The sequence below is a fragment of the Myzus persicae genome, unplaced genomic scaffold (assembly GCF_001856785.1).
Source record: "Myzus persicae strain clone G006 unplaced genomic scaffold, MPER_G0061.0, whole genome shotgun sequence".
Classification (NCBI taxonomy): Eukaryota; Metazoa; Arthropoda; class Insecta; order Hemiptera; family Aphididae; genus Myzus; species Myzus persicae.
This window is the reverse complement of record NW_019102643.1, coordinates 99,279-115,056: the sequence shown is the minus strand read 5'-3', so window position 1 is coordinate 115,056 and position 15,778 is coordinate 99,279. Positions and strand designations below refer to the sequence as shown.

At 31.9% G+C, this 15,778-nt stretch overlaps 1 protein-coding gene across 1 annotated transcript in view; it reads right to left on the bottom strand.

The window, feature by feature from the left end:
* Window positions 1-450: 450 nt before the first annotated feature.
* Window positions 451-15,778, bottom strand: part of LOC111032855 (ras-related protein Rap-2b-like) — a 102,043-nt gene continuing 86,715 nt past the window's right edge. Inside the window, exon 4 of the mRNA XM_022313320.1 lies at window positions 451-5,415. Coding sequence (XP_022169012.1) covers window positions 5,077-5,415 — 339 coding nt within the window. The 3' untranslated portion in view covers window positions 451-5,076. The remainder of the gene's footprint in view (window positions 5,416-15,778) is intronic.

The window sequence follows — 15,778 nt, the reverse complement described above, 5'->3', positions numbered from 1 at the left end:
AATATCCGAATTGTTTTTATATTCTGTTGCTAAACCACACTGCTGAATATTTCTATACCACGTTTGTGTTAGATGAAAACAACGGTAAGCTAAGCTATGGTGAAGATGCAGTGCGTTGATAAATTCGTAGGCATTATTTATAGGTTTTGATCGATTTCATTACAACTATAGGTTTTATAACGTTTGCTATAAAATATAATATTTGACTAAACTATTGTCAACTTAATTTTAAATTGATCTAAACTACCCTGGGCGAAACGGAAATCATCTAAAAACAAAATTCGGGTGAAAGGGGTTCCCGTGTAACGGTGTGGGCCATTTTTGGGCGAAACGGGTCCCGCCCCATCCAGGATCTGTAAGCCCAGGGACTAAACAAATTCTGTCTCCCCTCTTTACACGGTTACAACCACATGCTTCAACATTTCCTTTATGTTTTTTGCCCCGATGATCTTACTTTTTTCATTTCCTCCCTGATGATTAGATACAACCAGATTTTCAAAGCAAGTAAGACAGGTAAACTTCTCATTATTTAATATTAAAAATGAATTATGTCTCAAGTCTTAACTAATAACTAGGTACTTATATAATAACACCCACATGACACATTACACACATAATATAGATAATATAGCTCTGTTATTGATACACACTTGTACATTAAGTAATAAAATAACAAAATATTAAACTAATTATTGAAACATCATATTATATTTATAAACCCCACTCTCCCCCCAGTCCCTACCCAATATCCCTTACACTAATAAAAAAAGACATTCCGTTAACATGCCCGTCCTTAAAATCTCTTACATTTTTCAGCACAGGGTCCACATTGCACTGCTACTCGTATATTTTTAAGTCAACCATAACCTGCATAATTTTTTTTCGACAAATATTTATGGATATTTTCGTGCGTTGTTTTATGTACTAGTCACTTGAGTCTAAATTAGGTTATTTTTATTTTGCCCGACGCCGAAAACATATCAGTAACCTGACCAGCCCATAACACAATGGCACAATAACCAAATTCATAAATCAGTAATCACTCATCATCACCACCACTATGAGTGATGGAAAGTTCAATGTTTATATTAATTATCAATATAATTACTCGTATTAAGGCAGATAGGTGTATACTTATATTGATTTAGAATTAGATAGGTGTAGACGGTGTAGTTATGATTGTATTTGACAATGAACTCGCGGTCACAGACTCTTGGCTGCTGTGTGAACAGTGTAACCAGGTATTACGTATATATTATATCGTATTTGCAGTGAAGTCACTTACACAGTTACACTTCAATGTAAATGCGATAAAAGCAGAATTTATGTAGAAATAGTTGTAGATTTGTAAAATAAATAATTTATGAAGGTACCTATGTATAATATTTACTTTGGTATATTGTATTAATATTTATAAAAGTATATTCGGTATAGAATTTACGATGTTTTGCATTTTAACTTCGAAATCTACTTAAATTGTTATTTTTATATTCTATCATACAAAATTTATTTTGACGATTAAACCTTTTTTTATTTTTTTTTATGAAAATTTCAGGTCATGCTGCGAAGTGTTTTTTTTTACCACGGTCAAACTGTATAATATATTAGAAACACGTATTAAACCGCGAATAGGAAGGTGCGTATAATAATTTCTCACGGCGAAAAAGTAAAATTTAACTCTCGAGTTGGGCAGGGACCTACTCGCAACGAGATTGTTTGTCACGTTAAAAAATAATTCATTATACTTATTATACAGGTTAGGTTATGCGTCACATCGTACACGTCGCTGTAAAAAGTAACTCGTTAAGTTAATTACGCAGAGGCTAGCGCGAGCACACGGTAAAAGAGTAATTCGTTGATTTAATAAAAGTCGCAGCTGAAAATAATGAAACGTTTCCGACTTTAAAACCACCGCGTTATAATACCTATATATGCGGCCCGGGACATCGGATACCTAGGTATCTAAATAACACCATAATCATACGTGTTTGTGCACATATTTTTATTCAACAGGGGTGTATAATATCGTATAAAAACCGTTTAAACCCGATTCGCAGAATGTAATCCGGTCGCATGTACACGGGTAGGACTATACGGTGGCCACCTATATAATATGTTTTAATAAATGCGTTCGGTTAATACCTGCAGCACGCCCGTGGTACGTAGCCACGATACCTTTGCGGCTTTGTGCACGTATAATGCGTTCTACGTTTTTAAACGAAAGTATAACGTACATACATTACTTATATGTATAAGTAATAATACAGAGTTTGGAATACGACTCGGGTATGCGTATAACACGATAATGATATTATTATCGACTCCATGTAGCTATACAGCATGTAACTAATTATTATTTATTATTCTACATCACAGCTGCAGTGCCTTCGGATTAGTATTTATTTTTTTTTGGGGTAGTTATTTTTATAGATATTATTGTAAATGTTGCGCATACGTATCTATAATGCAGTGACGTGCCCAGGTGGAAGGTTAGGGGTTATATTCACCCACCCCACCATTATGCCTTAAATCACCTTATTTGTGTCTTTGGTACTATACCAACACAACTCATTTAAAATGTATAGTTACTTATAACATCTCTTACCGCACAAATTGAAAATTTCTAGGCACGCTACTGATCTAATGTATGTACACGTTTCAATTTTAATAAATAAATAATACCTCTATTATGTTCAATGACCGGTACTGAAGAATCGAGCAGTAAGTCTACGTATATTAGTATCGACTAATATTACAATATTATATTGTGGTGATATCTTACCTACAAACGGTTTTTTAATCGGGGTGTCAATTGTGATAAAAAAAACACAAAGTTTCCAACAAAATAAGTCTGCCATGCTGAGGACGATGCACGTTTCCACCAAATTCGAGATATTAACCGCACTTTCAGCTTTCATAAAAACTGTCTTTTACCACCAAATAATACGTCATGTACCTCTACCTATTATCATTTTCTTTTAGTCTTATATTAATAATGTTTGTTTTAGATTTTTATTTCTATGTAGGTAGTTGGTATTATTAAAATAGACTTTTAAATCTTCTAAATCTTCTTAAGGACACCCGCATGTAGTGTCTGTCTTATAAATGTACAACATAACAAATTTTAAGTTAACAATAATCCACTTTACTCTGTTTTATTTAAAATTAGAGCGAATTACAATGGTCCATGATGCATTTTAAATGTAAAATTATTATCCATGGAATCTCGGACTGCTTGGAGAATTTTATTGATATTATTATTTTTAAGTAACTTATAAACATTAGATCATTTTAAAATGTACAAACGATTTGAAGTTTTAAAAAAGTCATAATTTGCTGCTTAATACAAATATCAATAAAAACCTCCTTGATAATAATCATACCCTTACATTTTAGAACTGGTCAATTAATTCTAATTTTAGAATTTACAGAGTAAAATGTATTATTGTGAACGTACAAGAGAGGTAATGGTGGTAGCACACGCGGATGTGACATCCTCCGAAAAAAGCCAGGGTTACACATCGTATCAGAATAATATACAGTGCAAATTTTAAAATAATGAAACAAATTAAAATACAAATAAATAGATTGATGTATTTCCGACAGAGAAATACAGACTATAGGAACGATTCGCACGGTTATCGGACGACGATGGACGCTGTGGACGAGCCGAAACCTTCCTGTTGACGCGGTGTACTTTTAGGATGAAATTTTCCGACTCGATAGAGAGACGAAGTAGAAGCAGTTGATTTTGCGACTAATCTACAATTTACAAGTTTTGTTAGCTCTGAAAACTTCCAGTCTGGAAATCCTTTTCAGGTAAGTCTCGAAGTACGTGTAAAAACCATCTGCGTGGATGAGATAAAGAGAATTTCCTTTTTTCGTTTTTCACTCGTCTCACGGGCGACGGAAAACCGGAAGCTACCGCGGGTGCACTATATATGCGCTCATACTCGCTGTGTAGTCGAAAGCGAAGTTTGGACAATACTACGATGTGTATATAATCAGCAGATGTGTCGTTTCGAGAGGGACTTTACCGGCAGTTTCTACCCGGGTCTGGTGAGGTATATGTTTTTCGTTTTAATCTTTCGATCCAGACAAAAAAAATCCAAAAGGCTCTGATGGTTTGTCTCGAAAACTCGAATACACGTAGGTTCCTATGTTTATTAATTACATCGTACATTCTTACCACCGCGAACCTGAAAATTGAACACTTAAGAGTTTTTTCTCGTCTACTAAATAAATATATAAATTATCGTTTTTATTAGAAGTGGTAATTTTTTTTTATAGCTCCCTTGTATAAGCAATCCTCGCCGCCCTTGAATTAGGCAGGTAAATATAAGTACAGTACTTAACAATAATATATTACACAGCTAACATTAGATTTACTCTCGAATAAACCATAAACATTTAAAACTTTAAATATGGCCTATAATTAGCCGAATGAGTTATATAGTTTATAATTAAATTTAAACAAGTCAAATCATACGTCCAGTAAAGTAACGAAAAAAATCGATCTACAGCGGTGTAATAATAATAACAAGAATAATAATAGGTAATAATAATAAAACATTATATCCGCATTATTTTTTTAAATTTAGATATACTAATAATCAGCATATTATAATATTCAGTAACCACCACCGATAAACTCTCCGAGTGTTGGTACCTACGAATTAAGTTCGAGTTAAGTTCATTTGTTTTTTTATGTTTGTTTTAAAATATTTTCATTTATTTAGAATTTTTCCGTCACGGGGCGTGTTGCGGCTTACGGTAATAACTAATATAATTATAGCAGGGGCTGCAGTATTGTAGTTATAGAAATAGTTTTATAGTTAGAAGAAGTAGTGGTAGTAATTAGTAATAGTAATTAGTAATTATTGTAGTCGTCTGGATTAGTGATATATATAGTTATGTATTTAATGGTGGTATTTGAGTACCTATTGTATAGAATGCAGTCGTAGTTGGGCATATACGAATATAATAATTATGACCTTCCTACACACACCCTGTACAGCAGTGGTAGTTATAATTTTTCGTTTGATGTTTTGTCTTATTTTAAAAAATTATTTTTTCTTATGATATCGAACACGAGTTGCGCTTCGATCTCCCTCCACCGCCGCCACCTCCACCGCCACCGCCGCTGTCGTCTTTGCCGCTCGCCTTTTTCTGCAGGTGAGCAAGTTGCGCCGGCGTGGGCACCATCGACCCCTGGCCCGAACCGCCGCCGGACGGCAACGACTGTCTTCGCGCCGAGTTCCGCCGCAACGACGGGCCCAGGTCGTACTTGATCTTAGCCTGGTTCAATAGTTCCTTGAATACTTCGCCCACATTTATGTTGTCCTTTGCGGACGTCTCCACGAAACCGTTTTCCCAGTCCACTTCCACCAGGCACGAAGTCTCCTCGTACGGCACCTGTCGACAAAATAACGCGTCAACGTATTGTTATATTATAATATTATAATACTGCTGTGTGGTCGTGTTAATAATAATAGGTACATTATTTATTTTAGGGCTATGCCCTCTCGAGGATACATTTATTATATGAAAACTCAACAAAGAAATAACGAAGATGCCATTTCAAAAAAATGCATTTATGACCTACAAAATTCCCCAACAAAAGAATCCTGTGTGTATACATTAGGCATATAACATAAATACCTGTTGATTTACTTATATCTGAAAACTGTAGAGTGAACGAGATGTATGAGAGCTACAGTTTTATTTTTTCGTAGGTAATAATCATGGGTGTTGTTTTTAAAATTACGTAACTATACAGTTGTAAAACTTTTGCTATTATATTGCAATTTAAAACACATTTTATATCTGATTAAGTACCTGCAATAATGTTGTTATTTGCTACAATTGTATGAATTGTTAATGCACCTAATTCAAATTTAATTTAGGTACTGGAACAGGTGTCACATTTTAATCACCCACCATCCACGTATTCGAATACAAAATGACGCAACTAATCTTAAACTTGTATGTAAATAGGCTGAAATAGCAATGCAAATGAACAAATGCATTATAGAAGATAATGGGTTTATGTATTATTGATTAGTTTAAAATATAACTATAATGACTGATGTCATAGGTACATATATATGCCTGTATGGCTGTATATTATATATATAATTTACGCACATAATTTATTTTATATTCTGTGTATTGCAACAGGTAATCTGTCTATTGAATTATGTATTTATATAAACTTGTTGCACTGTCTTCTCGGGTCACCATATCGCATAATACTACCTGTCATCGTCGTGCAGTATTATAACAAAGTCGGTCAGTCATTGAGTTATGATATCGTAGGTTACCTACTTATCAGTTATCAGTGTGCCGGTGTCGTGGTATCCTGCAGGGCAATATCGCACATTCTGTTAAATGTTCGTACAACTACTGTCGAGGATCGTAAAGTAGTGAGACTATATTTTTTTCATAAAAAAAAAAAATACTCCCTCTTATATATACACCGGGGGAAAAAATATATGTAACAATCACGACGACGACTTACTTACACACACCCTCACCAGAATATTATTTATACATGTCACGTTCACGCCATGGTCATGCAGTGTACACCGGCTGTACCTACGTACAGTGAAAAGAAGGAAAAATTACAATTGTGTTTGGTGAATTCCGAGTTGAATGCAAACGAAACGATTTGCATAAAACGTATATAATATTATATAATATATCTAAGTACCCACCACCTATATATATGTATAACAAACAAACATTTCACCCTGCAGACCGCTGTGTATATATTTACATTATTTATATAGTTGACTGACGGATGCACATTTTTTTTGTGAAATCTCATCTATGAAACTGACATCTAATGTACCTACTTAAAGCGTAAATTATTCGACATCATACGATATTATTACAGTATATAAGTATAATGCAGTATTATACTATCTGTATTATTATTATTGTTATTATAGGTTTGTTCATTTTTAAACGATTTCGTAAAATATTCTATCCATCGTAATCATATTTTAGTATTTAGACATTGCGGTTAAGTTCTAATTAAATAGGTAGGCGTATACCTCCCTCGAAACACGATTAGGTATTTTTAATGTATGCGATTTATTATGCACTGATGTAAAGTGCAAACTATTAAATTATTATATTCTCTGTATAGAGGTAAATAATATAATTAAGAAATAAATTATATTTTTTCAAAGTTGTTTCAAAACGAGCTGTTTTAATACAATTAAAATGTATCTTTTTTTTAGCATTATTGCGCACCGCTGCTGCAGTATTTCCTGGTAGGTACCTACACAACAATAAATAATACATATCTATATTATAGATTCTTTGAAGTGTTTTAGTATGATTATAAGTACCTATTGTATAAGAAATTTCGTATAATTCTTGTATGCTCCACGCGAAAAGCCGAAAAATAAAAATGACAGTTATTAAAACAAACCTTTCAGTGCTCAAAATGTACAAAAATTCTAAAATTGTTCACAGAATTTCCTAACTTCCTATCGCAATTAACTTACTTAAAGTAATAACCTTATAGTTGTGTGACCATCAAACATAATATTTTCTAGGTGACCTTTTTTGAAACAAAAACAAGACACGAGAATGCAAATTATATAAAAACACTAACAGTACATTAAATAAAAATGTCTAGTTTGTTTCATAACCAGCTGCAATAATACTTTTGGCTTGCAATTTTCAGAAACATCATTATACCATTATGATTTATGACCGAAACATATTGATGATTGATATAATAGATATATACATATAATATTATAAAAGTTTCATTTAGTGATCTCGTCCTACGCGCAATGCAAACAAATGGTATATTCGGTCTATTACGATTGTGCGTATTGTTATTAAATTTGAGAAAAAAAGTATAAATAAAAAAATACCATGCAAGTCGTTCTGATATATATATAGCAGCTATTATTGCCAGTATAGTATAGGTAGGTGACGCCGAGTGAATCTCGTCGCTTTTCAGTAGGTCACTCATTTGAATTCTATGATCAATCATTTAACTTACTCCTGTAAGATTGATTTACTAGTGATTGGTATTAGTGATGTATTTTATATTGTCATTAGTAATTTATTTATACATATGAAATACGGTAGATTGAACTACTCATTTTTTCTCAGCAAATCGCATAGGTACATAAATCTATATTATAATTTTACTAGTTATTAGTACCTAGTTGTTATATTAACTTATTAATCTAAGAATATTGAGCATTTCATTATGCATAGTAAATAATTATATAAATATACATTACACCGAATTACAAAAAATGGTTGTTCCTATGAATAATATTTTTTGAATTCCAAAACATAATTCATTATTTTTTGTTTAAATATTGTCGTTTTAATTTCGTCTACATTTTAACTTCGAAGATTATGCATAATTACCTATTTTCGATATCTTTAAGTTTTTGTAAGAGCACCGGCCCTTATAAGAAACTGGTATTACATATTCAAGCCTAGGCTATAGAATCTAAACATTTTTGTCTACAAAATAATTTGCTGATTTTATCGGGATCATTACCAATATTTAAACTCAGAATGTTCATAAAAAAAATAAAAATTGATTTTATTGAAAAAAAGTGTTTCGTAAATATTCCCGGTTTTCCGTCATCTTTTTTTTGTTTTCCCCGATTATTTTTAAAAAGAGTGATTTTTATTTTTGACCCCCCAGAGTACAAACTACATTCCATTCGCTAGCTACTTGTAAAGTAATAAAGAAGATTGTTGCATTTTTGTCTGCTATATAAAAAGTATCTTTTGACATAAGGAAAAAAATATAGGTAGGTGTACACATTGTAAAAGCAATACGCATTCATTGCTCCTCTCGCAGAATCTAAAACCATTGAATAAAAGTCTGATTAAATTGAATTCAATTTGCGATTTTTTTTCAAATATCAAAAAAAACGTTTCTTAAGAATAATAGTCTGACGACAACAAAGACTAGAAATATATATTATTATTCATTATAAATTATTATATTGTATATTTCTCAAAGGAATAACCTAGATGGGTAACATACAATTTCTTTTAACTTTTTATAATATTGATGACTGTTTGTTTTATAATATTCAGGTCGATAGACATTTTAAACTGCAGTGATGTTGTAGAGAGTCATCTACAAACGCCGTGCCGTATTATAGGTGGTTGAAGTACTATTAATATTATCATCTACGATATGATTAAAAAAAAAAATCGATGTGGTCCGTTATCACTTACAAAATAAAAAAGTAACCAACACTTCGCAGTTGTACGTGGGTAAGATCTTCAGTATTGAAATGTCGAATAGCGACGAGCACAGTATATAATATAGGCATACCTACTTAACGTCAATAATTTACGAGGGTGGGTCATGTGGGTGTGTAATAAACTATTTTCAATTTTAACGAAAATGATCGGTGGTCACGATGGATGTGAGCGGCCATCATTATGTTGTTTTATACACGACGGTTCAAATAAAATACGTTTTCTTTGTTGTCGACCATCGACGTTTACAACAAAAAAACACGTGTTGCGTAAGCGAACAGTATACCTATATATATACGCACCGTCATCACCAAGAATTTCGGAAATTGAAAACATTATATTATTATTATTTTACAAAGTGTTTGCACGGATATCCGACGTTCAATAATTTAGTACCTATATTATGTGTGCGATGGAGCAACAATATCGGTAACTGTCGGAACGTTTATGGTACATTTTGTAACTTACTTATATAAAACATAAAATATACACAGCCGGAAATGTAATTAAAAATTAGGATGTACTTTTTAGATTGGGGTTCGGATATTATTTCTACATTCTACAATCTTATTCAGTTTTTTAATCCAGGACTTTTTCGCTATGGTTAATTTTACACTATTAATCCGCATAATACAGTTATTATAGTGTATGATAATGGAGAATAACAACCTGAAATGGATATTAAATTCATCTAAACGTATATTTTCTCGAAATATTATATGAGTAACTTCATTCTATAAATGTAATAAACTGTTTTATACCTGTGTATCAACTGACTATAAAGTCTCAACCAGATACGTAATGTTTGTACACTTTGTGATGTTTTGGAAAAATGTTCAATTAAATAAGTAATAATACTAATATAATTCAAAATACAAAAAATAAATTATACACATCATATTGTATACTTTATACATATTTTTGGTAAATGTATTTATGAATCATGTACAGTATGTGTTTTGAAGAACTCTTACCAATAATCATTATCTTTGTTTGATTTAATAATAATTATTTATTTAAATTTTGTTTCATTTGATATCAAAAGATTACTGAGGTTAATATTCTTAATAATAAACATTTAAAATTTCAAAACATGGTATATATATGTTTGTAGTAGTTGTACCTGTATCATATTTATATCGGACTAATGGCATATTTTATAATTCATCTAAAGTCGTATGGGCGAAATGGGAATCATATAATAACAACATTTAGTCGGAACAGGTCCATTGATATGGTACACCATCTTTTGGTTTCGTTTTGCAGATTTCTAGATAGCTTCAACCTCCAAATGTCACGACGTATATTGCCAAAGTCCTTCGCGAATATTGAGAGCGAACCAAGTAAGAGAATCATCATAAATCCGTTATGGAGCATTCTAATATCCTTTATTACAAAACTCCAATGCCCATTTCCAACGCTCCTTTAGCTGCCTCTTCGAAGACGTCTCCCGATATCACGATTATTTACTAATATGATATACTTATCATGCCATGGGGCGTGTTGTCATTTGTCAAGTGTATATTACAATACCATTTTTATTTGTGGAGCTGCATTAGCCACTCAATTTTTTTTTTTTTTTTTGGGTTTTTTTTCCGGCCTTTAAGACCATCCCGCAAAACAAATTTCCCTCCAATTTATTCTATTTTCTGCTATTTCTCTCCAGTTTGCTCCTGGATCAACCTCTTTAACATCTTTAACATCTTTCCTCACACAATCTTCCCATCTTAGGCGTGGTCTACCTAGTTAGCCACTCAATAATTCATGTTTTCTAAAAATCTATAGACTATCGCTCGAATCTATATAGATTGTCCACTGACTGCGAGAACCATAAAAAACATGAAAAATTAAACAAACGGTACACACAGCAGTCCCCGCGTCATCACGTACCTATCATTCATATTTTTTCAAAAATCTGCAGCACACGCGTGATAAAATTTACGAACGTTTACGAAATCGCTATTTTACAAATTGTCCTATGTACATACCAACCATTATATACTCGTCGCAAAAACGTGTGTTATACTCTACGTATAATGTATGTACGAATCCCACAGTGTAAATTGAAATGGGAGTCTGTGCTGAACCGTTCACAAACTGACGAATATATTATGGCCGTCGCCACTACGGCGTATAGGTATAATGGTATTTCCATCGGAAAATATTGTTGAAACCATATTATTATATTATAGATAATTTTGTTTTCAGATCTTGCGAATTTGCATAATGGTTCACGCGAAGTTATATGTATACGTATATGTGTTTGAACAAATTAAGGCGTGGTTGAACGCCGGCAGTACATATTGCCCGCAATTTATGTAGATTCCAATCAAATCTTCCCGAAGACGGCGAAAAGCGTGTTTATATAATATATTTTATGCAATAATATTTATATACTGTACATATGTTGTGTCTACAGTCTACAGTATAGACTTTATACCAGGAGGGCGATGCGAGCTTTACAATTTTTTTCCGTAAATTTTATCGAGCGAGTTTGAATTGAAATGAATTGAAATAATATATACAACGATTTGTACAAAGCGTACGCGAAACGTATATAAATCCATGTAAAACCTCTTTCCGTCGATATTTATTTATTTTTTGTACATATTTGAGTTGCAGATTTGCAGTTACAGCAGTATGTAGGTATAACACGACGTTGAGGAATACAGCATAAATACAAGCGTGACAAATCACAATTGCACACATTGATCCACCATCAAAACGAATAAGCGCACTCTGATAATTATATTACTTATATAGTTATATATTATATTATATATATTTGAACAACTATTAAAATTTAAGAAGTAACTAGAAAAAAAATTGATCATTTTGGTGGTTTTGACAAATTTTTCTTCAAAACATCAACTTCAACGCTTTTCAACTTTTCACTTCGTGACTGTATTTTCTAATAATATTTTTATCTGATGTAAAAAAATCTTTTAAGAAATACCTACCACGTACCTCTGTTCTATACCTAAAATTAGTAAAGAAGGCGGATAGTAGCTGCAGTAACCGCTCCCTGGTATCTGTGCAGTAGGTTTCGAGTGCAACTCGTCATTGAGTAAGTGTCTGTAATGCATATGTTATAAGCTCAATAATTTGAATTCTACGATAACTCGGGCAATAAATCATAGTTATACAGAAAAAATGAAAAAAACGAAATTATAATTTCAAATTTCTATATATGGCTCAAAAAGAGTCAAACTATTTTTTAAATTATACTATGTACAGATATGATAACATTTCAAGTATCTACAGTCTTTCATTTTTGATTTACGACAAAATAAGAAAATTGATCGAATGTTTGAAATATTTTTTTCCACTACAAGGATCGGTGCACACATGCTGTTTTTGCAATTACGTCGTAGGTAATATGACCTGATCAAATTGTGCAGTGGACATGTAGTGCACCTGGTCTAAGTTACGTAGAGTACACAAAAAAAAAAAAAATACACACATCATTGTAAAATCAATACACCTTCCGCTCAGAATCTAAAATGCAGATCCCGTTCATCAAAGTGCATAAGCACCTATAACTACTTTAATATTATAATCTCTTGAATTTTTAATTTAAAACGGCGAATAATCGTCAAAATAATTAATTTCAGTAAATGGGTGTGATCTCGTTGTGATTAAAAGGGCAATGCCTATAGGGGCGTTTTGTGTTTAATTTATATTTTTAAATGCCCGAGATACAAATGATCATTGTTGGGTGTAATCCGTTATATCGCTTTTGTCGTGCCATCCGATCATTATTCATTAGGCACCACTCTGATACGTGTTGCACGGGCGCCTAGGAAATAAACATACTTACGTTGGACTTCTCAAACGTTAATCAAAAACTATTTGTTTCATGAAAACGTCGAGTATAACTTTCATCACTTCGCGTAATATGTTAAGCGAAATTTTCCTGTTTAAATCGTGTACGCTGATTAGGATTCGTAAGTATATAACATTTTTAGGTTATGACTTTTTCCGATCTTTCGTCCCAACTCAGGTATATTTTACTCTGCATAATGGCAAGGATAATATAAGATTATAAGGAAACGAAATAATAAGTTCGAAAAGCCATTATGCCACTGACGGTCCCGAGTATTTTTTATTTGTGTACTAATATTATAATCTCCTATGTGGACTTTTTAAGCGTTCTCACACATTATTGTGTTAGTATATAGATATATTAATCAGTAGGGTTTGGATGTCGATGCCTTAAAAATATATTTATGAAATAGAAAACTCAAAGAATTGAATACGTCAATGTCTTAAATACATAAACAACGCTCATAAAACTATCAAAGTTCATAATTTCATATATTATTTATTTGTTAATTTTAAAATTAAAAATTTCAATTTATAAACCCACGTGATTTTGATTTAAAGTTGAATTTAAAAACTGGTATTTATCTAGAAAACTATTAAACATAATTCGTAATAGCTAGGTGGGTATAATTAAATTGTGTTCGGTTAGTGGAAAATTCAAAATATAAAAATATAATAATAACAAATAATTAACTAGTAATTTTTCTTTGAATTGTAATAGTAAAAATGCCCATGAACATAAAAAAATGACTTTAAAAGTCACAAACAAGACACAAAAACGGTGAAAACGTAAAAAATACAAAATAATAATTAGTTATGATGATTTGTATGTTCACACATTTTAAGCTAGTAGCTTTTATCGTCCATCAGAAAAAGAACCAATAGTAATTATAGCCATCAACTAATCGGGCCCCAATAATTATTAGATAATATTCGAGTGTATTAAAACGTATTTGACTCTGGCTTGTAGTTCAAGCGGTAATTCGTTCGTTACCGATTTACACGTAGGTACCTATTTATTTCTGTGTTCGAAATAGCATATTAAATAGAAAAAAAATCGTTTATTATACGCTCGCGTATATTGCATATTGTGAACACCTTACGCGCTGGGTTGTTTAAAACGATTTTTACGTACCTAAATCTATGATGATACTATATAATACCAATAGGATTGAATGAGTTCATTATTATCGTGTTGTATACGGTTTTTATCGAAATGCGCTCCCTCGTTCGCCGTGCAGGACGATAAGCGGTGGCTTTCGCGGCGCCGTGTTATACCTAGGTAACTGAGCGAATTTCTAAACAGTCGCTTAATGGGATTTTTTATTTCATCGCCTCGCGTATTATAGGTATAATATGACTGCAGCAAACTTTATTGCAAAGTGCTCGCTCGTAGGTCGCTGCCACTGCCGCAGTGGATTGTGTAATATAAATTTTAAGTGCGCTCGTAATAACAATATTAAATATTATGCGGTTTATAATGTGATGTATAGGTAGGTACTATATATAATTAATTATATTATGCTCAAATGTCGCATCCACAAAGTGAAATCGATAATAATTTTCAAGATCGTTAATTTCAACGAACATCTTCCCTATACCCATAAGTGTGTACTGGACACGAAATCGAAGAAAATTATTTACCCTGTATTATTCTTATGTAGTTGCTTGGGCAATATAAAAATCCCTCAAAAACGCTCCGTTTTAGTTAGAAAAACGGAAGTTTATATCTCCACAGGACACTCCTAGAATAGCACAAAAATTTCAAGATTTGAAAAATAAGGTATGTAAGCAATAGTATATAAATATTCCAATAAAATCAGATTTCAAAAAACTGCATTTTTGAAGAAGAAAAACGTGGCTTGGTGAATCACGCTATATATAGGTTACATATTCTTTTAAGTGTTATTAGAACTATTAGATATTTAGATAATTGAGATAAAATGGAATAGCGGTAATTATATTTCAGCACTGTTGTGCACCAGATGTGTGAAATCATTAAAAAAAAAAAAATTAATTAAAAATATAAAAAATATATGTAAAAACAAATTGAAAATTATATGATAATATAATACAACAAAAACGTATACGTTTTATTATAATATTTTTATAGAAGAATGTTTAAAAGCTTTGAACTCGATTTTATACCTACTCATCTAGATTTCCACAGTTTTCCAAATAGCGATGAAACTATTTTAAGCCTGAGTTTTTTACTGAAATTGTATGACCTAATTATGGCGTTTACGTTGAAATGTTTAATACAATATATACTATAAATTATTATTATGCATTTTACAACTGAAAGGAAGAGATATCCAAACTGTCCTACACCGTTTTCACAAGCACATATTGCACAGAATAAAATATAATCTGATCGTTTTGAACGTTATAAGACTGTTGTATTGTTTTTTTTTTATCTTTTTATTCAGTTCTCAAACAATCGTATCACGAGAAAAAGTTTAAGGCTTAAAGTGTAGATGATGAAAAAATAGCGAAAAATAATATAACCGGGCTTGGATAACTAAAGCAACTGGGGTTAATATGAGAGGTTAGAGTGGGATTTGGTTATATATTTAGTGGGTATGTCTGAAAGGTTTTAAATTCGAAAATTATTCAAATTTTTAGTTTCCGAGTGGCGAGAGAAATGGCTATTTATTTTACAATGATGAGTGTTTTTATTTGTCACGTA